Raw genomic sequence first — 26027 nt, 5'->3', positions numbered from 1 at the left:
ATTTTTCTGTTTGTGGCCCTCTGAGGTAAAACTGCTTGGTGTCTTTTCCAGGTGAGGAAGCTGATCAGTGACTTTGCCATCATCATGGCCATCCTTCTCTTCTGTGGCGTGGACGCCTTGGTGGGTGTGGACACCCCCAAGCTCATAGTGCCAAGTGAATTTAAGGTAAAGTTGCAATCATGTAAACGGATTGGTTTACTTCCCTGTGAATCGGTGTAGCCCCTGGGCCCCCATAACTTGAGGATGAGATTGTTTCTAGAATGCACATGTACTTATGTTTAGTCAGGATTTGGAATTATGAATTAAAAAAAAAATCACTTTCGAGCAAGAACAAATAATTAGGTTGTGCCTGAATAACCATGTGGCTGATATTTAAGACTTGATTTAAAAAGAGCAGTGGTGTGAGGGGGGCCACAGAGCCATCTTTGTTGGTGCTCGTTCACATAGGACCTGGTGATTAAAACCTGCGCCCTTTTCAAAACTCAATGAGGCTTTGGTTAAAAGATTATGCCCCCAGCCAGGTGTCCTAGAGCAGTGTTTCTCAACTGTTGGGTCAGGTTCCAAAAGTGAGTTGGGGACTTGTTTTCAGTGGGACGTGATTCTTTACAATATAATGCTAAAAAAGACGGAGTCAATTACACTCCTTGACAGTAGACGGCACAAATGCCCTGCTCAATCTCCTCTTCCTGTTAAGTCAATGTGCTTGCGAGACAGCACGTCTCATTTCAGTTGGATTCTGTTTGTTTCATTTCCTATATTTGATAATAGCAATGCGTCCCAAAAAGATTAGTGATAAGGGGAAGGTGAAGCTGAGAAAGGTGACAACAACGTTTGAGGCGAAGAAGGAAATTATCGCAAAACACAAACATATTGTATGAGTACCATTGTAGCACTGCTGTATGTACAGTAAATGGTTTTCAAATGTTGTATTTTTAGTGTTTTTCCAGTTTTATTATACACACAAGAAAGTTATTACTGTTGTTAAGGTACATGATTTTTTAATTTGAGTATGAACTTTTTTTAGTAGGTGGTTCTTTTTAAGCAGTTTTAGGGGGTCGCTTATATGTTAGGAGGCTCATATGTGTGTATATACGGTACTTGAGGTCGTTTTGGTTTTGCTGGTCATTTTGTTTTCTGAAGAAAAATCTACCATCTGCTTTAAACTGCACAATCCTTTCATTCAATCAATTTGAGAAGTAGATATTCTTCTTGATTTTGGTCCCAGCTTGTTATTAGGATGGGATGGTTGGTTCTCAACTGGTCTGACTTGAGGACCCCTGTCCTAGAGCAGTGTTTTCCAACCAGTGTGAGACCCTGTCTGGAGGGCCGCGGGAAATTCCCATATTTACCTTTGGAAAAAAGAATGCCATGTTCAGTATCTTTTCTTTCTTCCAGTGTTCAGTCAAGTAACCCTCACATTCATCCATATCAGTAGGTGGCAGCAGATTAGTAGGTTTTTTTTTTTATATACTAATACTGTGCTCATTCGGTAGTACAGGGAAATGTATCTAATTAAGCCGTTTAATCCTGAAACAAGAGCAAAAAACGTTTGTAATGTCTAATGAGATAGTTTTAATATTACAACAGTGGGTCAATAGGGTAGCAGAATTTCCTTTCGGCTGTTTGTATTCATCCTCAGAACAGAAAGGTGAAAACATATATACCTCAGGAAAAAACAACAAATGCATGATTGATGGCTTGTAACAGTAAACAACACAAATAATAATTCCCAAAGTGTTGTTGCCCAGTCAAAGTTTTTATTGTGACAGTTCTACACTTGAGGACTGGGTTAATACACAAATGTTGCACCGATAATTATTTGGAGTCTGAACAAAAGTAACCAATGTGAAGAAAGTCAGCAACAACAAAAAAAAACTAAGTTTCTACCGCTTTTTAAGCAAAAAAAAATGTAATCTTACATTGCTGGGTCTTACAGGGTTATGATTGCACAGCAAAAATAGATCAAATCAGATAATGTCAAAATATTGCAAATCATTTTTAAGCATTTTCAACAGATGTTGTTCCCCCAAATTTTTTTCAAGAAAAAAAGTGTGGCTCAAAAAATATTAGGAAACACTGTCTAAGAGGAAATTAGGCCCAATTTAAACACACTGCATTTTTTCTGTTCTTCTCTACTGTGTATATGGGGAGAAACGGCATTTGAACAGGCCAGAGATTTCTCTATTTGACCCTTGATGTCTCCTGTTTTTCCGTAGCCCACTAGTCCGACACGAGGGTGGTTCATCTCACCTTTTGGGGGCAACCCCGGATGGGTTTACCTGGCCGCCTCCCTCCCCGCCCTCTTGGTCACCATCTTGATCTTCATGGACCAGCAGATCACAGCAGTCATCGTCAACAGAAAGGAGCACAAACTCAAGGTGACGTAAGATTTAGAACCTCTGGCCAAATTAGTCCTCTTGTTCCAACTTGTGTGGCTTTGGGTCCCTCAGAAAGGCGCGGGGTACCACTTGGACCTTTTTTGGGTGGCAATTCTGATAATGGTGTGCTCCTTCATGGGGCTGCCTTGGTACGTGGCCGCTACCGTCATCTCCATCGCACACATCGACTCGCTGAAGATGGAGACGGAGACGTCGGCCCCTGGGGAGCAGCCCAAGTTTTTGGGTGTCAGGTGGGGGACCCTATGATGACATAATCTGTCCTTATCCAAAGCCAGTCCATCAAGAGTGTTTTGTATTCCTTCCAGGGAGCAAAGGGTAACCGGAATCATTGTTTTTATCCTTACTGGACTTTCTGTGTTGATGGCTCCTGTCCTCAAGGTAAGCTCAAGACTTCTTCTCCCTGGCACTTTTACAAAAATGTTTGATGGAAAATTGTTTGGTTTCTGTATGAGGGAAACTTATGTAAAGCTTTTATTTTTTGTGTCTCCAAACATTAGGTTATCTTTTGTTTTGTTTTAACCAATATAACACTTGTAGCTCAAGATTTATTTTGTTTTTTTTACATAACACGAGGCTCACTTAGTAAGAGCTGACACGATTGTCTGCCGTCATGCTGTTAAAGTACCCCCAAAAACCGTGCGAAAGGCTGGGGGGAATATAGAGAAGAAAAATAATACGGTTTGGTCCCTTTGAGTCTCCGTAGTTTGTGATCCACTTCTTTCATTGTAGTAATACATTTTGGCTACACAATACTAGTTACGCAGTGTCCCTTTAGGAAGTGTGCACATTATTTTGTCTCTAATTATGCAAGTCTAACATTATAACAAACAATACTTGAAAACTTCCCCAAAACCACTTATCAAGTATTTATCAGATGTCTATTTAAATGCATACTTCTTTGGAGGGAAAAGCTTTCTTTGGTTTTGAATTTAGATTTTATTCTAATTTTAATCTTAAAGGAATGGTTTTACGCCGATTACATATATAACTTCCGATGGCGATACCAGCATTACTGTATATTAAAGCATCATACGTATGGCAAAGGTGGATGCCAATATGAGCTCTCATTTTGGAATCAGAAATGAAAGGCTGTCTTTGAATCTCAGTAGTTTGTGTTCTTGTAGCACTCGTTTTGAGTTGTACTACACACTACAGCAACACCTAGTGGTCAAATATTATACAGTGTCCCTTTAAAGCTGTGGTCCTGAACTGGTCTGACTTAGGACCCCATACCATCATAATGTCAGCTGCGACCCAACTAAAGAAAACAAATTCCACTTCTTAAATGTATCCAATGCATAGATTGTGAAGTTCATAGCAGAGATAGTGTTTTTTTTCCCAACACTAAAATGACCTCAAGTAATAATTTTTCCATTTGTGCTAAATTAGCAGCATTTTGAATGAAATCTAATATGCGTTTACACAAACTAGTGTGAAATGGCGGGTGCAGGCTATTATCGCCATCTACTGTTAAAGAGTATAATTTTTTGGGTGTTGTGTTTTGTTAGCATTACTCAGGTAATACGACAACCGCAACCCGTTCAAAACTGGTCCCAAAAGTGGGTCGCGACCCACCGCTTGAGACACACTGCTTTAAAGGGATGTGCCTTACTGACTGGCTCGTTTTTGGACAAGCCAATGTCACGCCCCCAGTTCAACCCCCTCTCCCAAAAATGTTCATCTCTTTAGGAATCTTTCAAGTGCAAGTAATGTTTTGTGAAATAAAAAATGATTAACACATTTTATATCTCAGTGCCAGTGACATGAAACATCAGGGTTTTGTTTTTTTTCAGGATTCGACAAAGAGTTTGTCCAAAATGCTTTCATTGTTTTGCTTTTTTTCAGCAGTTTGTTGATACACATTTTTAACCAAATAATATTAGTGGGAAAAGTCTTTTTTATTTTGATAATGTAATCCCTCACGGCCGCACTTGCCAGACTAAAACCCATCTGGAGGAACAAGAATCCAGCAATGAAATCAAAGATCAGACTCATGCAAGCACCGGTTACTTCCATCTTCCTCTACACTTGCAAGACACGGACTCTCCACAGCAAAACTGGAAGATGCGATGCTTCAGGAAACTTCTAGGCATCGTCTTCTTAGCACATGTGACAAACGAAACTATGCGCTAGACCAGGGGTCGGGAACCTTTTTGACTCAGAGCCATAAAAGCAAAAAATATTAATTTTATTTTGGGAAAGAGCCACACCATATATTATGAGCCAAATTTACTAAATTGCTAAACCCGCGCCCCAGACAAAAGCTTAGTCTTCAGCACATTTATTTTTGATGATTTGATAAAAATTATGAAAAGAGAATAATGCCAGAGCCCCTGTCCCAAAATCAACAAACATACCACTTTAAACTTGTCTCTTTCTTGCAATTACTCAAGATCGGTTAAACTCCTTTTGACCCTTTTTTTCATACATATTGGTTTCAAAACCAGATGCAAGCAGTTATTGTGTAAAAACGTCACAACATTCTGCAAATACGGAGCCTGATGAGCTCACTTTTGGTGCAGACGGCGTAGGGCGAGAGATGGGAGGGAGTGCTTGCACTTTTTGCATAGCTCCACCCATCCCTCCCACTCACCCAATCAAATGACTAAGTTCTCTTCCGGTGTTTTGGCGTATTTACAGTTCTGTGGATTCATCATAAGGTATCTGAACACTGAACACAGATTATATAGTGAACTTTTATATAAAGGATTCTTTAGCGTTGTACAGCCAAAAACGAGTTTTTTTCCCCCTTTTTTTTGTGTGACACCTTGACTGTAAATTGTAGTGAAAAACGTGCCCTATATATACTGCGAAGTAATTACACGTCAATTATCTTTGGTTTGGCTTTGCGTGAACCTGGATAGGATAGGCAACACAAGTTTTGAACGAGACGGAGAAATTTTGCATGCAATCAAATTTGTCTCTGAGCCACAGATACTCATAGAAAGAGTCATATATGGCTCGCGAGCCATAGGTTCCCGGCCCCTGCGCTAGACCATTAAAAGGCACATTGGACCCTATGAAGAACTGTTGTCAACTGTTCTAGATGGAAACTTCATTGGTTTGGTCGCGTCACAAGATCATTAGGACTGGCCAAGATAATTCTCCAAGGCACAATCCAAGGGGCCGCTGAAGTTTGCCATTGTGGCCCGCCAAAAATCAACGACAGTTCACTGTTTCGACTGCAATCCATTGTACTAATGCTGACAGGGGTGCCAAGGAATAAAAGTTGTGTCATGCATGGTGGCTCTTTTTTCCATTCTTTCCGCCTAGCTCGAACATCACTCGTGTGACTTTGATTCATTGTCCCCAGTGCTGATAATGGGGGAAGGGGTACTCTGTTTTCCCTGTTTTTCGGTCCCCATTAACTGAGGCAAAAGAAGGATTACCGTAATTCGTCTTAAATAGTAAAACTTTGATTTTTACACGATTAAATGTTTTAAATCTTAACTTTTCAGACGTTGACGTTCAAGGCAGAAAAATGTGACTCAAAACACCCTGACCTCCACTTGAGAAATCTTGACGAGTGTTCATCCTGTTAAGGCTTCTGTTAATGCGGGCGCCAGATTTCGTTTTAATTCTTCCATGGAAAAATGGATTACTGTCACTCTTTTTAGGACAAACTAATGCCCTCCCTCAAACTTTACTGCTTCTGAAATGTTCATTCAGTTAGGGAAGATAAAACTTTTCCAAATTGTCCTTTTGTGTAGATGCTCAGGGCTGTTATAGCTGGACTTGCTCTGCCCCCTTGTGGATATTTTGGAAAACAAATCTAAATTCTTGGTGATAATGACATAAAGGAAAAAGTTCGAAAGGATTCACAATTTAAAAGAATTTAAAGAAAGTATGAGAGAGAGTAGAATGCCACGATTATTTTCAAAAAATTATTTTTAAATAAAGTTGTATATTATAGTCCTGTTTTAATTCAATTTATATGAAGCAATAGAAATGTTTTCTTCTCTTTTCTACCTGTCCTTAATAGGATTGCCATTAATAATTTTGAATTGATGACAATTTAATTGAATTAAACAACGCATTCTTATACTTTTTCAACTCATTTTGAATTTACTTTTGAATTTTAGGTACATATTTTAAATTGCATCTTATTTTATCAGAATTATCAAATTATTGACGATGTTCTGTAAGTACATAAAACCAAGTTTCCTCTTGTTACTTTATCCATGTTGCTCTCAGCATTTACTTTATTTTCTCTGTATTAAATGTTGCCTTTGACCTGCAAAGTTGACCCAGACCTCGAATCAAATAAACTGCTTGCAAAAACAATCCGCCAAATTTTAGAATGCATTTGTTACCAAAACTACAGATATTTTAGGACTGCCTTGAGGAAATGTCAACAAATAAAGTGTCTAAAAATACATGTGCTTACACTGGAGGCCGACTCACTGGTGGACTCAAGGGTTTAATTCTAGAATGTTCAGAGAAAAGCTGCTTTGGGACTATTTTTAAACGTAGCCACATTGCTAAAGTTTTTTGTTGTTTTTTAAATGGAGACATCTGTTTTTAGTAATCGTGTGCTGCTTCAGTTGCATTACATAAGTGAACGTTTGTGTTGCAGTTTATTCCCATGCCTGTGCTGTATGGCGTTTTCCTGTACATGGGTGTGGCCTCGCTCAATGGCGTCCAGGTGAGTCCCTGCTTTCATTTGTTCAGATTTTTGCTATCATGATAAAAAGGTACCACTGTTGTAATAAATAAATACAACCGAACCGGAAATTCCGGACAACAGAGCTCAACTGATTCAAAGCCGCATGCACAAATTCAAGGAAGAAACTCAAATTTGTTTTTGTACAAGCCGCACTGGATTTTAAGCCGCAGGCTTGAACAGCATTAGAATGAACGCATTTTTTTCTTACATAAAAAAAAACTTATCAGGGAAATGATACTGAAAAGTAACACATTGTGCTGCAATTAAGACACTCGTTTGCGGACTGTGTCTGCAGGTGGAGTTTTTAATCTTCTCGCATCTATCAATCAATCTATATATTGAAGCCATATCCCCCTAGTGGGAGGGGGCAGAGTCAAGACACACTCAACAGACATTTATTCCCCTTCGCTCTTTCCAACCTGACACTGAACATTAAGCCTACAACGCAAAATGGGGTGAGTTGATATGCCATGCCACCTTTCATCAGCCGAGAGGCTCGACAGCATACACTGGTTTACCCCCTTTGCATCATATGCGTCGATATCAACTATCCTTCGCCATTCACATCTATCCATTGCACAAACTCTTGCATCTATTATATTAACAGACCTCACATCCAAAGCATGTTTCACCCCAGTCATCCAACCATATTTGAGCCTTCCTCTTGTTCTGCGCGAGTTGATTAAGATTGACAGCTGTTAGCACAGTCAGCAAACAAGTGTCTTAATCGCAGTACAATGTGGTACTCTTCTTTACTAGACATTTCCCCGCTGATTCTACCAAGATTGTGATTTTACTCTATGGGGACAGAGGGAAAGTAGTTCCTCAATTCATGTGCATCCCTAATTATTAAGTCACAATTACTCCAGCTGTTTACCCGCGCTTTATCGATTTTTTTCACTTTGGAATCCAGAGCCCTGAGCTGAAATCACATCGTGTCATCACCCGCCGTGGGAATTCACATTGCTTTGTTTTAAATAAACATTTGGATTCTTTGGTCCGCACCAGTTTTAAGCCGGCAGCAGTGTTTAAAATGTAAGATTAAAAAAAGAGGAGACTTGTAGTCCTGAATGTACAGTACATGCCTGTGGAGGCCTAGATGATGGAATGACAAAAATGTATACTTTTGAGTCCTGAAATTCTGATCCAAATTACGTGATCTGATTTTCTTGCTTTAGTTTATGGATCGCCTGCAGCTCCTGCTGATGCCAGCCAAGCACCAGCCCGACCTCATCTACCTGCGCCACGTTCCCCAGCGCCGCATCCACCTCTTCACTTTCATCCAGGTCTTGTGTCTGGCCCTCCTCTGGGTCCTCAAGTCCACCGTGGCCGCCATCATTTTCCCCGTCATGGTGAGTCTTGTGAGAGCTGTTCAAAAGATGGGAAACAATGTTTGTTGGCCAAATGCATCATTTTTCATATTGTTACCTCGCCCTTCTTTTTACATGCTCAAAATCTTTTTGATAGTGTAATTCACAGAGCTACCAACTAAGACAAATCTTTAATAGTTCACTGCGCCACTTTATAGCAAATTATGATTTATGCATTTTCTATGAAAACTATGCAAATTTTAAGAAAAAAGTCAAATCCGTTAAATCTTAGTTAAATACATTTCCTTCACATCTTTGGACAGAGTGCCATTTAGAGGAATCAACAGATATTACAAATGCTTTATGAAACTCACTATCTAAATTCTATTTCTTAAAGCCGTTGATTGTTATGAATATTAAACAGTTGTATTTATTCCAAATTCGTGTAATCAAGATATTATTGACTGCTACTTTATTGTTTACAGTTTTTTAAGGGATAGCATTATCTAAGAACTACTTCCAACCTAAAAAGTGTGCACTTAATTGTCACTAAGTTTTTTTTTTTTTTAAATTGGTAAATTCTCTTCATCCTTTCTGAAATACAATTTTCAATAAATGGCGCCTCTGCATAAATTGCTAGTGCTAATGCCAATGCAGCTTATATTGCAGTCTCTGCCTCTAATACAGGGGACGGCAACCTTTTTGACCAAAAGAGTCATAAAAGCAAAATATTTTGATTATTATTATTATTGTTTTATTTTTTAGAGAGAGTCACACGAGATATATTTTAAAACAAAATTCGACAAAAACGCCAAACCCGCTAATTCACAAAAGTTAATTCATCAGCATATTTGATTTCATTTTGTGGCATTTGATGATTTGATGAAAGTTAAGAAATGATAATAATGCCAGAGCCTGTGTTCTATATCCAAATAAATAAATCTCTCCTGCAGTTGCTTAAGAGTGTTGAGGCGCATTTTGACCTTCATTTTTGTCGTAAATAATGATGTCAAAAGAAGGTGCAAGCAAAGTTCTTTTTTTAAAAAACTCACAAAATACTGCAAACAAGGATACAGATATATTTACCTTTGGCGCAGATGCCGCCTGGCAAGGAGACGGGAGTACGTGCACGTGTATGGCTCCAACCATTTCTACTGCTCACCCAATCAAATTGCTCTGGGTGCTTTGCTGGCAGTTTGGGGTGTTTACAGTTTTTTCTGTGGGTTTTTAAAAATAAAAGCTCTCAATAGAGAACAGAGAAATGTATCTTTAGCGACGTACAGACAAAACGGGGTCTGTTGGTGTGACACCTTGACTGTAAACTGTACTTGGGCACAGCCAATGTATACTTGACCGACCCACAATTAATTTCTGTGTTGTCCTGGCTTCGCATTTGCTAAAATTGGCTTCGCACGTAACAATGTACTAAATATTTGCTTGAGTTCTAAAGGCCAGATGTACTCATTAAAAGATGGCTAGCCATTGGATCCAGGTACTGGGTGAAGATAGGTTAGCCCAGGGGTCGGGAACCTATGGCTCTTTCTACGAGTATCTGTGGCTCAGAGACAGATTTGATTGCATGCAAAATTTCTCCATCTTGTCCAAAACTTGATTCATCTATCCTATTATGTTACACGCAAAGCCAAACCGGAACTTACTGGTAAATGATTACTTCGTAGTATATATATAGCACGTTTTTCACTACAATTTACAGTCAAGGTGTCACACAAAAAAATGGGGAAAAAAAACTCGTTTTAGCTGTACAACGCTAAGGAATCCTTTATATAAAAGTTCACTATGTAATCTGTGTTCAGTGTTCAGATACTTTATGATGAATCCACAGAACTGTAAATACGCCAAAACACCGGAAGAGAACTTAGTCATTTGATTGGGTGAGTGGGAGGGATGGGTGGAGCTATGCAAAAAGTACAAGCACTCCTTCCCATCTCTCGCCAAAGGTAAGCACATAAGGCTCCCTATTCTCAGAATGTTGTGACGTTTTTACAAAATAAATGCTTGCATCTGGTTTTGAAACCAATATGTATGATTAAAAAAGGGTCAAAAGGAGTTTAACTGATCTTGAGTCATTGCAAGAAAGAGACAAGTTTAAAGTGGTATGTTTGTTGATTTTGGGACAGGGGCTCTGGCATTATTCTCTTTTCATAATTTTTATCAAATCATCAAAAATAAATGTGCTGAAGACTAAGGTTTTGTCTGGGACGCGGGTTTAGCAATTTAGTAAATTTGTCTCATAATATATGGTGTGGCTCTTTCCCAAAATAAAATTAATATTTTTTGCTTTTATGGCTCTTTGAGTCAAAAAGGTTCCCGACCCTTGGGTTAGCCGGTACAGAAAGCTATAGGTGCAATGGCCGCAAATGGTGCTAATGTTAACAGAAGCAGCTAGCAACGCTTCTCAAATCAGGTTTACATGACCTTAGCTGATTCATCAGCAAAATTGCTACTGCGGTTTCCTAGCAGTAATTACAGAGGCATTGAATGGAATGACGCACATCTCTGGCGTTAGCAGCTACCCACGAATGGGTATAAAACAATAAGCTTCCTGTGGGATGTGAGGAACAGTATGAAAAAAACAACAATGACAAATGCCATTACCGGTAATCAAACATTTAATTTCTCATTTGATTAATGGCATTGTGTTTTTTTGTTTTTGTTTTTTTGTTTTGTTTTTCCAACCAATGCTTTGCTTCGCTATTGCATTTCTTCTTCCCCTCGTGATTAACTTCCCCCGTATGAGGCCAGGTGCATAGTGCAAGGATTACGTATCAATCAAGGACATTTATTATGGGCCCTGCAAAAATTGAAGATGGCATTTACTAGTGGTAAATTGTAATAGGGAGAACTTCCTGCAACTGAAAATGTCAGCTACATATACTGTCATTTATCCCCAACACCTGAACGTACTGTTCAGTTATACAAATATATTTGCCATTTACACAAGGTCTAAACATATGTTTTGATAAATGCACATGCAAGATTAAAAATTTATTAAAAATATTTAAATTGCATATATATTTGTGGGTCTGCAAAATACATGATTCACACCGCAATTTTCTTTGAATGGTACTCGAGAAATTGGAAAACTGGCTCTGAAAGTTATTAAAACTGAAAAAGGTACAGACACGGGGTTCCCGCGGATCCTGGTAAGGTCTTCATTATTCTTAAAATTAGGCCTTAATCAGCATTAAAATGACTTAAATCCAATTAATAATGTGAACACAGGAGTAGGATTTATATCGCGGGACAACAATAACGGAACTATCAAAACGGTAATGCGATTTCAGCTGAAATATGTTTTGGGTCTACTCACAAATAACATAGCAACTTCGGACAGAGATATTTACTTTGGACCATGGGAATGTGGCTGTGCCAGGTAGTGTGTACGAGGCAGAATATATATATATATATATATATATATATATATATACATACTGGACTGTCTCAGAAAATTAGAATATTGTGATAAAGTTCTTTATTTTCTGTAATGCAATTAAAAAAACAAAAATGTCATACATTCTGGATTCATTACACATCAACTGAACTATTTCAAGCCTTTTATTATTTGAATATTGCTGATTTTGGCTTACAGCTGAAAAAAACTCAAAAATCCTATCTCAAAATATTAGAATATCATGAAAAAGTATACAAGTAGGCTATTCAACTAATCACCTGAATCATCTAATTAACTCGAAACACCTTGCGATGTTTCCTGAGCCTTAAAAACACTCAGCTTGGTTCAGTAAACTAAATCACAAGTATGGGGAAGACTGCTGATCTGTCTGCTGTCCAGAGGACCATCATTGATACCCTCCATCAGGAGGGTAAGACACAAAAATAAATTTCTCAAAGAGCAGGCTGTTCACAGAGTGCAGTTTCAAAGCATATCCACAAAAAGTCTGTTGGAAGGGAAAAATGTGGCCGGAAACGCTGCACAACCAAGAGAGATGACCGTAGCCTTAACAAAATTGTGAAGAAGAGCCGCTTCCAGAATTTGGGGGAGCTTCAAAGACAGTGGGCTGAAGCTGGAGTCCAGGTATCAAAAGCCACAGTTCACAGACGTGTCCGGGAAATGGGCTACAATAGCCGTATTCCCATGGTCAAGCCACTTCTGAACTCAAGACAACGGAAGAAGCGTCTGACTTGGGCTATGGAGAAGAAGCACTGGACAGTTGCAGAGTGGTCCAAAGTCCTCTTTTCAGACGAAAGCAAGTTTTGCATTTCATTTGGAAGTCAAGGCGCCAGAGTCTGGAGAAAGGCTGGAGAGGAGCAAAATCCAAGTTGCTTGAAATCCAGTGTGAAGTTCCCACAGTCAGCAATGGTTTGGGGAGCTATGTCAGCTGCTGGTGTTGTTCTACTGTGTTTCATCAAGTCCAGAGTAAATGCAACTGTGTACCAAGAGATTTTAGAGCACTACATGCTTCCATCTGCTGAAAAGCTCTATGGAGATGAGGATTTCATTTTCCAGCATGATCTGGCACCTGCCCACAGTGCCAAAACCACCAGTAACTGGTGCACTGACCATGGCATCACTGTCCTTGATTGGCCTGCTAATTCCCCTGACCTGAACCCCATCGAGAATTTGTGGGGTATAGTTAAGAAGAAGATGAAAGACACCAGACCTACAAATGCAAATGAGCTGAAGGCCGCTATCGAAGCATCCTGGGCATCAATAACACCTCAGCAATGCCACAGGCTGATTGCCTCCATGCCACGCCGGATTGATGCAGTAATCCGTGCAAAAGGATTCCCAACCAAGTACTGAGTGCATCAATGGACATTTTCAAATGTTTGATTTAGTTTTGCTGTTATAAAATTATTTTTTTACTTGGTCTGAGGAAGTATTCTAATATTTTGAGATAGGATTTTTGAGTTTTCTTCAGCTGTAAGCCAAATTCAGCAATATTAAAATAATAAAAGGCTTGAAATAGTTCAGTTGATGTGTAATGAATCCAGAATGTATGACATTTTTGTTTTTTTAATTGCATTACAGAAAATAAAGAACTTTATCACAATATTCTAATTTTCTGAGACAGTCCAGTGTATATATATATATATATATATATATATATATATATATATATATATATATATTCGGTTTTTTTTTTGTTTTGTTTTGTTTGTTTCAATTGTAAAGGTGATTGTCGATTTGGTCTTAAATTTGTCTTCAAAAGGCATTAAAAGTTATTTTTTTCCCTGTCGCAAAACCTCCCTGGCATTTTTGTAGAAAAACAACTCTTTTGCTCCACTTGAGCCTCATAATGGATTTTGGGTTTAGATCTTGGCATTGGTGGCTGTGCGCAAGGCCATGGACTACCTGTTTTCCCAGCATGACCTCAGCTACCTGGACGATGTCATCCCCGAGAAGGACAAGAAGAAGAAGGAGGATGAGAAAAAGAAGAAGCACAAGAAAAAGGGCAGCATCGACTCCGAAAACGACTTTGTACGTCTCAGGGGCAGAAGGGTTTTTTTTTTTTTTTTGTATTTTGGTCTTGTTCACGTGTGTGCAGCTCCTCTAGCCGTGACATGTTTAATGTTGTGCCTCCTCCTCCTCCGACAGTCCGAGTATCCCTACCATGCCAATATCCCCAGTATAAAAATCTCAATGGACATGATGGAGCAGGAGCCCATGATGGGACAGAAGTCTTTGGATAGTGAGTACCAGCTGGGTTTGGCTCTTCTTTGGGCTTCTTGCTGCTTCAGCGTCCTCTACGACTCTTTGGCACCGAACCTGTCTCCCCTCTTTCATGTGTTTAGTCGCCGAGGCCTGCTGTTTCTATTTATTTGCAAATTCTGAAGTCTTTTATAGGTACATTTGGGTAGATGAGCAAATACATTTAATTGACAGTGCAAACTGATTACTACAAATTTCATTTAGAGCCCAAAAGCTCTTTGTTCTGTAAAATGTTTGAGGATTTAGAATTAAAATCTCTTTTGTGAACTAAGTAAACACCATTGTCTGGACACTGAAAACAGAAGTACAACAAAATTTGAGTTTTAAGGTATTGCGCAGTCAAAACAGTGAATAAAATATTGATGCTTGATGGTCATAATTTTTTTCAGGTTCAATGGAATGAATTGTCCTTAATTCAAATTATATTGTTGTGTTTAAATTTGTATTGAAACTTTGCTAAGTTCGTGGAAGTTTCTGATTTATTGTTTTTTTGTTAAGAAAATATGACTATTTGTACTGGCGAATAAAATCTTATTTAATTAGACTAATCCTTCATGATTGCAAAATAATTGTTTCTTAGATGTTACAATATTCTCTGCAAAACAACAGGATGTGTTCAATAATCATAAAGTAATTACAAAAATGAGTTCCAAAAAAGGGTTTTGGATTGTTTCTAAAACTCTCGCTGAACATCTTCAGGTTAATATTTTCGATATCTAAATATTTTTGTAAACAAAATTGAAACTAATCCTTGTTAAAGTATTTTTAAAAAGTACCCGATAATGTGAAATACTCTTTTATTAAAATTAACATTTATGTTCGTATCTAAAGCCGGAGTCACGAAAATTAAATAAAGATAAATCTTGATAAAAAATTGTTGTTGGTTTTTTTTGTTTTTTGTTGTTGTTGTTTTTTTAGAATCAAAAATAACTTTAGTGTGTACGTATGATTAAATTACTTGGGAAGTTAACCCCCCCCAAAAAAAGCTTGCATCAATTTGGTTCAAGCACTGATTTGTAACTTTCACAGTTTTCATTTTCTTTACTAATGATTTACAATATTTTCAGAGGGCATTTTATCTTATATTTGACTTTCTTTCCCTAGGAGACACAACACAGAATTTCCCTAGCACACATTCGCCGTGCTGAACACCGCTTGGAATCGTCCACAGTAGCCGAGTGCGTGAGTCAGAACTACAGAGACGAAAACTTTTTGACATTTGAGACATTTTTGTAATTAAGGGCTATATAAATAAATGTGACTTGACTTGACATATTGCCATATTTCAGGCTTTAAACGTATACATGTATCTTGAAACAGAAATATTTGCCCATTCTTCCTGGCCAAACAGCTCAAGCTCTTTAAGATTTGATGGTGATTGTGCACAAATGTTCTATAGGATTGAGGTCTAGACTTTTGCTTGGCCATTCTCCTTTATATTGTTCGTTTCAAACCATTCCATTATAGATTTAGCTTTATGTCTCGGCGCCCCATTCTCAGATCTCTTGCAGACTCCAACAGATTTTCTGCCAGAATCGCCGTGCATTTGGTTCCATCCATCTTCCCATCAACTACTAGTCTTCATAGTCGCTGCTGAAAATAAAGTAACACAAGAGCATGATACTGCCACCACTATGTTTGACAGTGGCGACTGTGTTTTTGGGATGATGCGCAGTGCTACTCTTGTGCTTGACATTCATCACAAAAACTTACATCTTGATCTCATCTGACCATATAACCTTGTTTCGCATTTTATTTGTGTCTCCCATCTGGCCTTTTGCAAACGCCAAACCGGCCTTTTTATGGTATTCTTTCAGAAAGGGCTTTCTTCTTGCCTCTCTTCCATAAAGGGCAGATTCATGCAGAGTACGACTTTTAGTTGTTTTTTGCACAGATTGTCTCACCTCAGCTGTGTATTCCTGCAGGTTATCCCTCATTAGTGTTCTCCTTGTTTGGGACGAAAGTTTGAAAGGACAGCCGGGTCTTGGTAGGGTTTGCAGTGGTTTTATGCTCTCTTCATTTTGATATTATTGCTTGGACAGTGTGCTGTCATCAGGGAACCCTGGTGTCAGTTGGCTGAGCTAAGAGAACAGGAGGCCAATATTTGTGCAACACCTAATTTTCAGTTTTTTTGAGGTAAATCTAAAATGTTGAAATAATTTGCTTCCACTTAACAATTGTGTCTCACATGTTGTTGATTCTTAGAAAATATTTTCAGTTTTTTAGCTCCAAGTTTAATGGAAAATTGACAAAACGTTCTTAGAGGGCGGGGGGATATTTTCGCTAGGCACTGTACATAGTAAATAAAAATAAAAAGTGTTGTTTTTTTTTTCCTGCTCTTTCTCTAGCCTGGAGAGAGGCTCCACGTACGCTAAAGCGTCACCTCATGTCCGGATCGACGGCGACATGGAGGAAAATACTTTCTTCTGGAAAAAGTCGTCTGAGACGGACCTGTGAAAAGATGTCAAGAGTAAATTCATAGTTTTTCTACTCTCCTTCGTGATATTTTTTTTTAATCCTTCACAATCAAAAATGGCTGGTTCTGTTTTTATTTTTATTGCTATGATGAAGCCATGTGCATTTTATCCTCCATTTTGAAATATACCCATTGTTTTTTAGTTTTAGTGAATTAGTGCACTCAATGAGCCTAGAGTTAAAAAAACATAATACACACTCCAGAATGTTTTTTCATATTAAATACAATTTAATCCCGTCCTATATTTTTATTTCATGCCCCATCTTTTCATTTTACATATTCAAAATTCACTCAATCGGAAAAATATGTCTTATTTTTGTTAAGAAAAATGACTTTTCTTAGGTTGAACAGGATCAGTGATTCTTTTCATAATATCATTTTCATATTTTTACTTCATTTTTACATATTGTTTTATTAAAATATATTCAATCTCGTCCTCATTTGCAAATTAATTAATAAATAGAAGAGCGTAGTTCTACCTCTGATTTTTCTGTAGGTGCCAGAAATCGTTTCTCATCATGTGCAGTTATGTCTGTGATCAAAACAATGATTTGTATTTATTTCATTTTTTATTACCTTCCTTTCAAGCGACGTCGCATGAGTCTCTAAATGAATTCATAATTTATCTTTTTTTTTCCCCTCAGTTCTGGTATTTCTGTGTGTTTTCAGTCTACATGGTAGTTTGTGCATTTCAGTAATCGTTTTTTTCTTTCATTGTTATCAATCAATGGTGATTTATGCAACAAGTGAGCTGCACAAAATGTGACTCAATGTTTAAGCTGCTTTCAACCTAAGACTCAAATCAGAGCAAAGTCTTCCATGTATTTTTGTTTGTTTGTGTGCTGATATTTTGCGTCTTTTGTCTTTTTGTTTTGTTTTTGTTTGTTATTTTTTTAGTTTAGGCAATTTTCTACATGCACCTTATGAGCTCAAATAATAACCAAGAATACAGACAGAAGAAACTGTTTTTTTTATGGTGTTGTGTTTTCGAATGACAAAAATAAAACACTTTAAATAATTTTTAAAGATGTGATTGCATTTGTGCATGAAAAGTTCATAAAAATGTTAAAAATGAATGTATTGCACACACACAAGTTTATTTTTCTATTTAAAAAATTCTTATTACCTCCAATAACGTGCAATGAGGTTCTTCTGTGTTTAGGCACTGTCAGGATTATAAATAAATGAATTTACATATTATTCTTTATTTGATGGGCAGAGCCAGAAAGAAATATATAAACTTTATCATGAAAACGTTTTCTTGTCTTACCTTCATCTCATAGATAAAGTCTAAGCGCTGTTCCTTTTGAATAAACACATCAATAGATATCTTCGATTATGAAAAAAAAAGTCTATGCAACAAGAAGAAAAATATTGGACGGCTTGAGTTGCTGTTAGCTTGTCAATACTATCACTAATTCGATTGTTTGAAGCTGAAACGTGTGACAAATCAAAATTGTCTCACCATCGCCCTCCTGTGCCTGCTTCCCTCTTCAGATGCTCAGCGCCGTAATACTCTACATTAGTTACTAAGTGTATTCATCATTTTTATAATGTGAACATCTAGCTATTTTACTCAAGACAATCCAAATATTGTGAAAGTAAATGATAAGAAATGTTAACACTACATAAATATAGCCATTTGATATGTATTTTAAATTTGATATTTCCATGATGACAGGTGAGACACAGCTCTAACTGTATGTCACTGTATATCACTATAAATTGACTATTTCACTGAACTACACAATACATAAATGAATATCATTTTCAAAAGTTTGACGAATAAAAACAAAAGCATTCCAAAGATAATTGTCATGATTACCGATTTGGATCACCTGTGCCCGCTCATTTGGCGCCAACCGCTGCGGGCTACCTGATTGGTTCCCTGTCCCTTTTTAAACCCAGTCCTGTCACTCTCCGGTTGTCAGTCCATCAGCGAACTGCTGTTGTTACAAGGCTAGCATTTTTGACCCTGACTCCCGCCTGTCCCGTTTTTGCACCCGTTTTTTCACCCGTCCGTTCCTGATCTCCCCGCTTGTCCCCGGCTACGAACTGTTTTCGATCCTGACCACGTCTGCTCTCCCGTCCCGGCTTACAACCCATTTTTTGATCTCGACCACCTATTTGCTTTCCTGTCCTGGCTATCGACCTGTTTTTTCCGCCACGGAAGATCCACTTCCGTATTCGGATCATGATCCGATTGCTAGAGCGACTTGCTTCCCGCGAAGAAAAATGACATGTTGATGCTGTACATCATGTGTTAAACTCATGGCCCGGAGACCAAATGTGGCCCGCCACACAATTTTACATGGCCCCCCCACAAGACAATGCTGCTGTTTTAAATTTGTTCACTGGGTGTTGCCAAAGCCAGGCTCCACTCGCAAAGCACCTACTTTAGCTGTATTATCCGTCCATTATCTGCACCGCTTATCCTCAGTAGGGTCGCGGGGGTGCTGGAGCTCATCCCAGCTATCTTCAGGCAGTGGGCGGGGGACACCCTGAATTGGTTGCCAGCCAGTCAACTATCATTAATAAACCAGCGAACATCCCAATTTTACTTTACTTAAAAGTCATGATCGCGGTGTTCAAGGCAATACTAAAAACATATTTAAAAAATATATATATTTAAGAACTTTGGGTGTCTTTGGAGGTGTTTAAAGAAGCTTTAGCCCCCTTTTTTTATAATGGATATGAAATCAGGTAAATCTGAAAGACTTTTAAATCGTTGAATTGATCAATTTAAATTATTGTTTTTAATGCTTTTCTTCTCACATTTCAGTTTGCAGTAGTTTCCCCAAGTTGGATAAACTATAGTGGAAATTAATTCATTTGTTGTTGTTGTTTTTTTTTAACAAATGCACATTTGATAAACACTACCAGTGATGAAATGTCACTTTGCGAAATAAATATTGAGGGGGGTCAGTAATCATTTTATAATCAAATCTTGATCTCAATCCCTGAATCATAATTTAACTGAGAGCCTCCTAAATGACCCCCAGCCCCACCAGCGAAGTTCCCTTTAATGTCATTCATTTTCTAGTCTTGCCCCTGTGATAATTTGTTCTACCATGTGGCCCCCGAGTGAAGATTATTTTGACACCTATGCAGTACATCATATTTATTATTCATGTATACGAAGATGCCCCACCTCCTGGAGTCATCAGCACTTAACACACACGCACGTATTGAGTGATTTTTCTACCCTGCGAGTCTTGTCTGCATTCTGTGGACGCCGAAACAGACGGACAGGTAATCTTAATGGATTAGTTACTATTTAATAACTTAATATGCAATGTAATAATATTTCAAGAGTTAAATATCTTGACCCTTATGTGGTGTTAGGGTCTCCTGTGACCCGTTATAAAATGTATTATGTGTCTCAGGGGTGATGGAATCAAATTAGAATGGGAATATTGACCCCCTAACAACAATTCCCAACACAACATAAGGGTTACATTTTGCTCATTCTTTTTTATTGTATTTAGGTAAGTTTTTATTTAAGATCAATTCCAGATGTATTTAAAAACAAAAAAACAAACCCTTTTTTGTAAAGTGCAAGAGAAGACTATGAAGCAAAGCTTCAGCATTGCCAGGAACTCCTCATGGGGAAACATGCAGCGTTCGTCGCAGATCCGCCAGGAAAATGTCACCTACGTGGACTTCTACCTCCACCGGCCGGCCGTGGCAGCCATGTTTGCCGTCTCCTACCTTTTTATTTTCCTTCTGTGCATGCTGGGTAATGGCATTGTGTGTTTCATGGTGCTACGGCGTCGGAGCATGCGGACGGTCACCAACCTGTTCATCCTCAATTTGGCTGTCAGCGACTTGCTGGTGGGCATCTTCTGCATGCCCACCACGCTGGTCGACAACATCATAACAGGTGAGCTACTCAGAAGATAAAGGGACAGTGTGTATTATTTGACTGCTAGATGTTGCTGTAGGCACGGCAGCTGAGTAGTTAGCACGTCCGCGGCACCCTTCTGAGGTCATGGGATCAAATTCAGCTTCCAGCCGTCCTGTGCGGAGTTTGCATGTTCTCCCCATACCTGCGTGGGTTTCCTCTGGGAACTCTGGTTTCCTCCCACATTCTAAAAACATGCATGTCAGGTTAACTGGCCGGTCCAATGTTTCCCTAGATGTAAATGAGCGAGTGAGTTGTCTGTCCCTGGCAACCAGTTCAGGGTGTCCACTGCCTGAAGATGTCTATGATGGGCTCCAGCGCACCCGGGACCCGACTGAGTATAAGTGGTGCATGGATGGATGGAGGGATGTCGCTGTATTGGTGCTATCGAAAACAAGTGCTACAAATCTCTCCGAAGAATACAAATTACGGGGACTAAAGGTGACCAAACAGCACCATTTTGCTCCTCACTTTTTCACACATCCTTTTAAAATGATTTGCTTTTTTCTGGGGTGCCCTTACCAGAGGGCTCCTCAAATATATTCTGTCGTGTCCCCTTCGGAAAAACAAATTCTCTCGCAGACCCTCCCAACGAACTTGGTGCTAATTTTTTTTTACAAACAGATCAAAGACGATATTAATGAATCAGCACATTTTGCAATACACAGCTTTACTCTGGGCAGCACGACGGCGCAGTGGTTAGCGCTTGTGCGGCACAGTTCATGTCATGGGAACCTGTCGTGGGTTCAAATCCAGCTCCAGACTTCCTGTGCGGAGTTTGTATGTTCTCCCCGTGCTTGCGTGGGTTTCCTCCCACGTTGCAAAAACATGCATTTCAGGTGAATTGGCCGGTCCAAATTGTCCCTTTGTCTGAATGAGCGAATGAGTTGTCTGTCCCTGTGTGCCCTGCAATTGGCTGGCAACCAGTTCAGGGTGTCCCCTGCCCACTGCCCGGAGATGGCTGGGATGGGCTCCAGCCCCCCTGCGACCCTAATGAGGATAAGCGGTACGGCTGATGAGATGAGATGAGCTTTATGCTGCTCCCTAGTGTAGTGAACCTGCAATTGTTCTTGATTAATAAAAAAATAAAACAAGGTTCCTGATGTCAAGCGCGCACCACTTGACACCCCCTTGTTGGAGCCTCGCAGCCCACTATTTGAGGACCACTGCATTAGCATAGAGATGGCGAACAATTACCAAATTTATTTGTGTATAAACACGCACTCGTGTAAAAGGCACACCCCTAAAAAAATCAGTAAAACATTCTGTTTCACTTTTTCTCATCTCAAACTAAGCATTGTAAGTGACAAATTGGTTAAATAAGTGCAGCCACGATTAAAATCATTTGTTGACAACGTAAAATATGAACACAATACCAACATTAAATTTTCAGTGTATTTTTTTTTAATAAGATGGATTCATTATCAGCTCCACCAACGAGTTGTTTCATCTTGCTTTTGTGCTTTTTTTGATATCTTTCGGGATGAAAAAAATTATATATTAAATACAATCGAATGCCTTTTCTTATAGAATTGATTACAAAATCCTGCTCTACACCTACATGGCCATTCATTACCATGCCCCTCCCTACCGCTGCGACCTCCTTCAAACTGCCATGCATCCCGCACCCTCAGATCATCTTCCTCCTTCCATCTCACTATACGCCCTGCCCGCCTCGGCACCATGGGGAGGAGAGCTTTCAGCCGCTCTGCCCCCCAGCTCTGGAACTCATTGCCGCCTGACCTCTGAAATTCTGCGACCCTGTCCACCTTCAAATCCGGATTTAAAACTCACCTCTTCAGACTTGCCTTTTCTGGACCATCTGCACCTTTTAATGTGTTTTATCTGCTATTTATTACTTGCTTCTTTTACTCTTGGTTTATTCTTCCTTTATTGCTGTGTGCTACTTATATGTACAGCCACCTTGGGTGTCCTGAAAGGCGCTTCGAAATACAATGTATCATTATTATTATTATCATCATTATTATTATGTCATCTATATTACTGCTGTAGGGTGGTTAGGATTTGGCACTCACCACTGTGACCCTGGTTTTATTCCTGTGGCATCCAATGTTTTGTGATTGTGGTTTTGACTGATCACGCAATGCACAAATAACAAAAACCTTGTGTAAAGCAAACACCTAAACTTTGATTTATTTTCTTAGGTAAAAACAATGTGCGTTATACCCGAATAAATACGGTATGTCTGCTACCTCTAGGTGAGGCTTTTGTTATGTAAAACAAATGAAAATTTCTAGACCTATGAGTATTTAAAAATGGTATTTAATGTCTATTTGATTAGTATAAATTCTGACTTAAATCAATTATTGAATATTGTTTTATTTTTAATGAGTTCAGTTTTTAACATTAGTGGGTGCTAAATAATACACACTTTCCCTTTAAAATACATTTTCACATGTTGTCTAATCGATTTGTTACGTTTTGTTTTGTTCAGGGTGGCCTTTCGGAAACCTGATGTGCAAATTAAGCGGTATGGTGCAGGGAATCTCAGTGTCGGCATCTGTCTTCACGCTGGTGGCTATAGCTGTCGACAGGTAAAAGTAGCTCTTTATCGTTTTGGACACACACAAAAAACGTAAAATGTATATAAAAAAAAATTATGTTCACAAATATCTGGATAAAGGAAATCTCTGGCATCAGTTTGAAACATCTAAATAGGAAGTACCGTATTTCCTGAGCTAAAAGGCACACCTAAAAACAAAACATTTGTCAGAAATTTGAAAGGGCGCTTTATAATCCAGTGCGGTTTATAGTCCAAACATACAGTTAATAAAATAGAAATGCATGATTACAATGAAAATCTTCTTACGGTAACCATACATGAATGAATGAATCCATTTTAGTAGTAAAAACAGATTTCATAATGTTAAGTTTATGTTCTCTGAAATGCTGTAAGTCACTTTTTATTTTCATTTTTTGGGGGATGGAACTCGATTTAATATGCCGGTGTGTCTCATACAGGACAAATATTTCACAAGTTCTATTTTTTGGGAGCTGCGCCAGTACGCCTTATATATGAAAAATATTTTACATAATACTCTTTTGAGAGTACCTTCAAGTCAAGTCACATTTATTTGTATAGCCCTTAATCACAAGAATGTCTCAAAGGACTGCACAGGATTACAATAACACTATCACTTGATACTGTGCCTTATAGTCCAGAAAATACGGTAAATAACAGCTATTGTTCATCACAGATTATATTGGCACTAACTTATTCAATGTCACAGATGTCATTAGCCATCAGTGGCACTAAATGATACCCCTAGTAAGTAGCTATCTAGTTTAAAATGTTATATACTTTACTTGCATTGAAGCCAACACCCTAAAACTGCTTTAACATTACATCATAATTAAATGAATTGAAGAACACTTGTACACCAACCTGTGGAAGCATTCATTTCATTTATCATATCTGGGTACTGTCCAAGACATTTTATTATTTTCTCCAGATGATGTATTGAAATTTTTTTTTACAAATAAAAAACAAAATAAAATTAAGCACACCTTTAGCTTAAATTCTCTGCCCCACTACTGTAGTTCCAAAATTCCTGTATAAGTCACGCCCTCTCCCTTGGCTGTGTCTACCATTTGGTACTGGTGACACACAACCAAATATGTGCATATAAACTGTACCCTTGATTTTAGTAATTTTATTTTTACACTTGTAAATATGACTTGGATGTGAGTATATAAGGTAGGGAGAATATCTCCATGACAAAATATTCAGTAATTGTATTTAGTTGTACTATGCCTACTCTTCTTAACCGTTGCTCGTGGGTGCTAGGTCATAAGCTATCGTGAGCGAAACCGTATCAGGTAAGAGTCAGCGGAGATTGACGTACATGGTCTGCTTTTAATAAGTAGTGTAGTAATGCACCATGATGTAATGACAGTTGAAATATAAAATTTTATTGATAATGCGTTGCAGTACTTGTTCTTGAGAAAAGTAATTCTAGAAACGTGTTCCCTCCTTGGCAATACCTCTGTTTATCTATAAATATAAATTAAAACTGTGTGTTGATCATTTTAATGCTTGCTTAGTTGTTGATAAATGAATGACCTTTCTTTGTTGTCCAGATTCCGCTGCATCGTATACCCGTTTCAGCAGAAGCTGACCATTGCCAAGTCCAAGTTCATTATCGCGGTCATCTGGATCCTGGCGACGTCAATTTCGTGCCCATCGGGTGTGATGCTCCACGTGGCCCAGGAGCCAAGCGTCCGTGTCGTCCTACACCACCGTGATGACAGCCTCCCTTTCTACTGGTGCCGCGAGAACTGGCCCAGTCCGCACATGCGCAAAATCTACACCACCGTGCTCTTCGTCAACATCTACCTGGCCCCTTTAACCCTCATTGTCATCATGTACGCCCGCATTGGGCTGGCGCTCTTCAAAAGAGCCGTCCCAGGGGCGCCTCCGAGGGGCAGAGGCTCGAGGCCAGACACAGAAGTCCGGCAAGTTGTCCCGAGGAAGAAGAAGCGTGTGATTGTTATGCTTCTCGTAGTGGCACTGCTCTTTGTCCTGTCCTGGTTGCCCCTGTGGACGCTGATGATGCTAAGCGACTATGCTCGCCTGAACGAGCACCAGTATCGTGTGGTCAACATTTACCTGTACCCACTGGCTCACTGGTTGGCCTTCTTCAACAGCAGCGTCAATCCTATCATCTATGGCTTCTTCAACGAGAACTTCCGCCGGGGCTTCCAAGCCGCTTTTAAATTCCAGTTGTGCGCTGTGATCACCGAGCACCAGAGTGGCTTTTCCCTTCGCATCCAGGGGAGTGGCATCCGTCCCAACAGACCCACCACAATGGGGGGATCTGGCTCGGCAAGGGGTTCGGGATCAGTGCGCCAGGAGGGATGTCGAGCAATCTTGAGGGACCACCCTGTCCAGAATGTGGTGGAGCTGTAGGTTTCCACATCCAGTCAAATGTATTTGCTCAAAGCCAGTCTAGATTGTTCTCAAATCAGTTTGACTTAGTATCAGATAAATCTCAGATATGAATTGGACTCAAGTCAATCTGCTCTGTTGACAGTCTATGAGGCAGTCCAGATCTAGTCACCCCACTAAGGTGGGAACCCCGGTCCTCAAGGGCTTGCATTCTTGCTTGATATGGAAGGTTTTTTTTGCTCCAATAAGGGTGACTCCAATCAACAAGATTGTGAGCAGGATCCTGCCAGCTTGCTGACAAGCTGATTTATCACCCTAGTTGAGGAAAACAAACCTTCAAAATCATGCAGGACATGCGGCCCTCGAGGACCGGGGAGCCCATCAATGAGTCATGTCACGAATTAATAATCGAATATTCATATTTTGAATTGCTTATTCATCAATCCCTTTCTTTTAAATAAATCCAGATAGGTGGCTGATCAATAAGGCACATATTTGACACATGAGCTGAGCTATTAGCATGTATTTTTTTCTGGGGTCAGCTTGGAATTGTGAATATGTGTTGTTCTACAGCAAAGATGAGCAAAAAGGCATTTTAATGAAGTAAAACAACTTCCTTGCTAACTTTTGCAAACTGAAGCTTGTGGTACAAATCTGTGTTTGCTCACTTT

General features: G+C 39.1%; 2 protein-coding genes across 5 annotated transcripts in view; both read left to right on the top strand.

Moving 5' to 3' along the window:
• Nucleotides 1-17569, top strand: part of LOC148350777 (electrogenic sodium bicarbonate cotransporter 1-like) — a 63388-nt gene extending 45819 nt beyond the window's left edge. For 2 of the 4 annotated variants that reach the window (XM_088319894.1, XM_088319896.1), the window contains 10 exons: nucleotides 52-165; nucleotides 2217-2378; nucleotides 2451-2629; nucleotides 2705-2777; nucleotides 6976-7044; nucleotides 8244-8417; nucleotides 13672-13836; nucleotides 13954-14047; nucleotides 15172-15245; nucleotides 16416-17569. In XM_088319894.1, coding sequence (XP_088176020.1) covers nucleotides 52-165; nucleotides 2217-2378; nucleotides 2451-2629; nucleotides 2705-2777; nucleotides 6976-7044; nucleotides 8244-8417; nucleotides 13672-13836; nucleotides 13954-14047; nucleotides 15172-15215 — 1074 coding nt within the window. In that variant the 3' untranslated portion in view covers nucleotides 15216-15245; nucleotides 16416-17569. The remainder of the gene's footprint in view (nucleotides 1-51; nucleotides 166-2216; nucleotides 2379-2450; nucleotides 2630-2704; nucleotides 2778-6975; nucleotides 7045-8243; nucleotides 8418-13671; nucleotides 13837-13953; nucleotides 14048-15171; nucleotides 15246-16415) is intronic. The other 2 variants (XM_088319893.1, XM_088319895.1) reach the window with 1 other exon arrangement.
• A 2691-nt stretch (nucleotides 17570-20260) lies between these two features.
• Nucleotides 20261-25377, top strand: LOC148350776 (neuropeptide FF receptor 2-like). The gene is made up of 3 exons (XM_088320020.1): nucleotides 20261-20426; nucleotides 22903-23002; nucleotides 24549-25377. The coding sequence occupies exons 1-3, from the start codon at nucleotides 20276-20278 to the stop codon at nucleotides 25375-25377; spliced, it is 1080 nt and encodes a 359-aa protein (XP_088176146.1). The 5' UTR covers nucleotides 20261-20275.
• Nucleotides 25378-26027: the final 650 nt, after the last annotated feature.

Source organism: Urocampus carinirostris, chromosome 16 (genome assembly GCF_059441175.1).
Source record: "Urocampus carinirostris isolate Australia breed hairy pipefish chromosome 16, RoL_Ucar_1.0, whole genome shotgun sequence".
Lineage (NCBI taxonomy): Eukaryota > Metazoa > Chordata > Actinopteri > Syngnathiformes > Syngnathidae > Urocampus > Urocampus carinirostris.
This window is presented reverse-complemented; position numbering and strand designations above follow the sequence as displayed.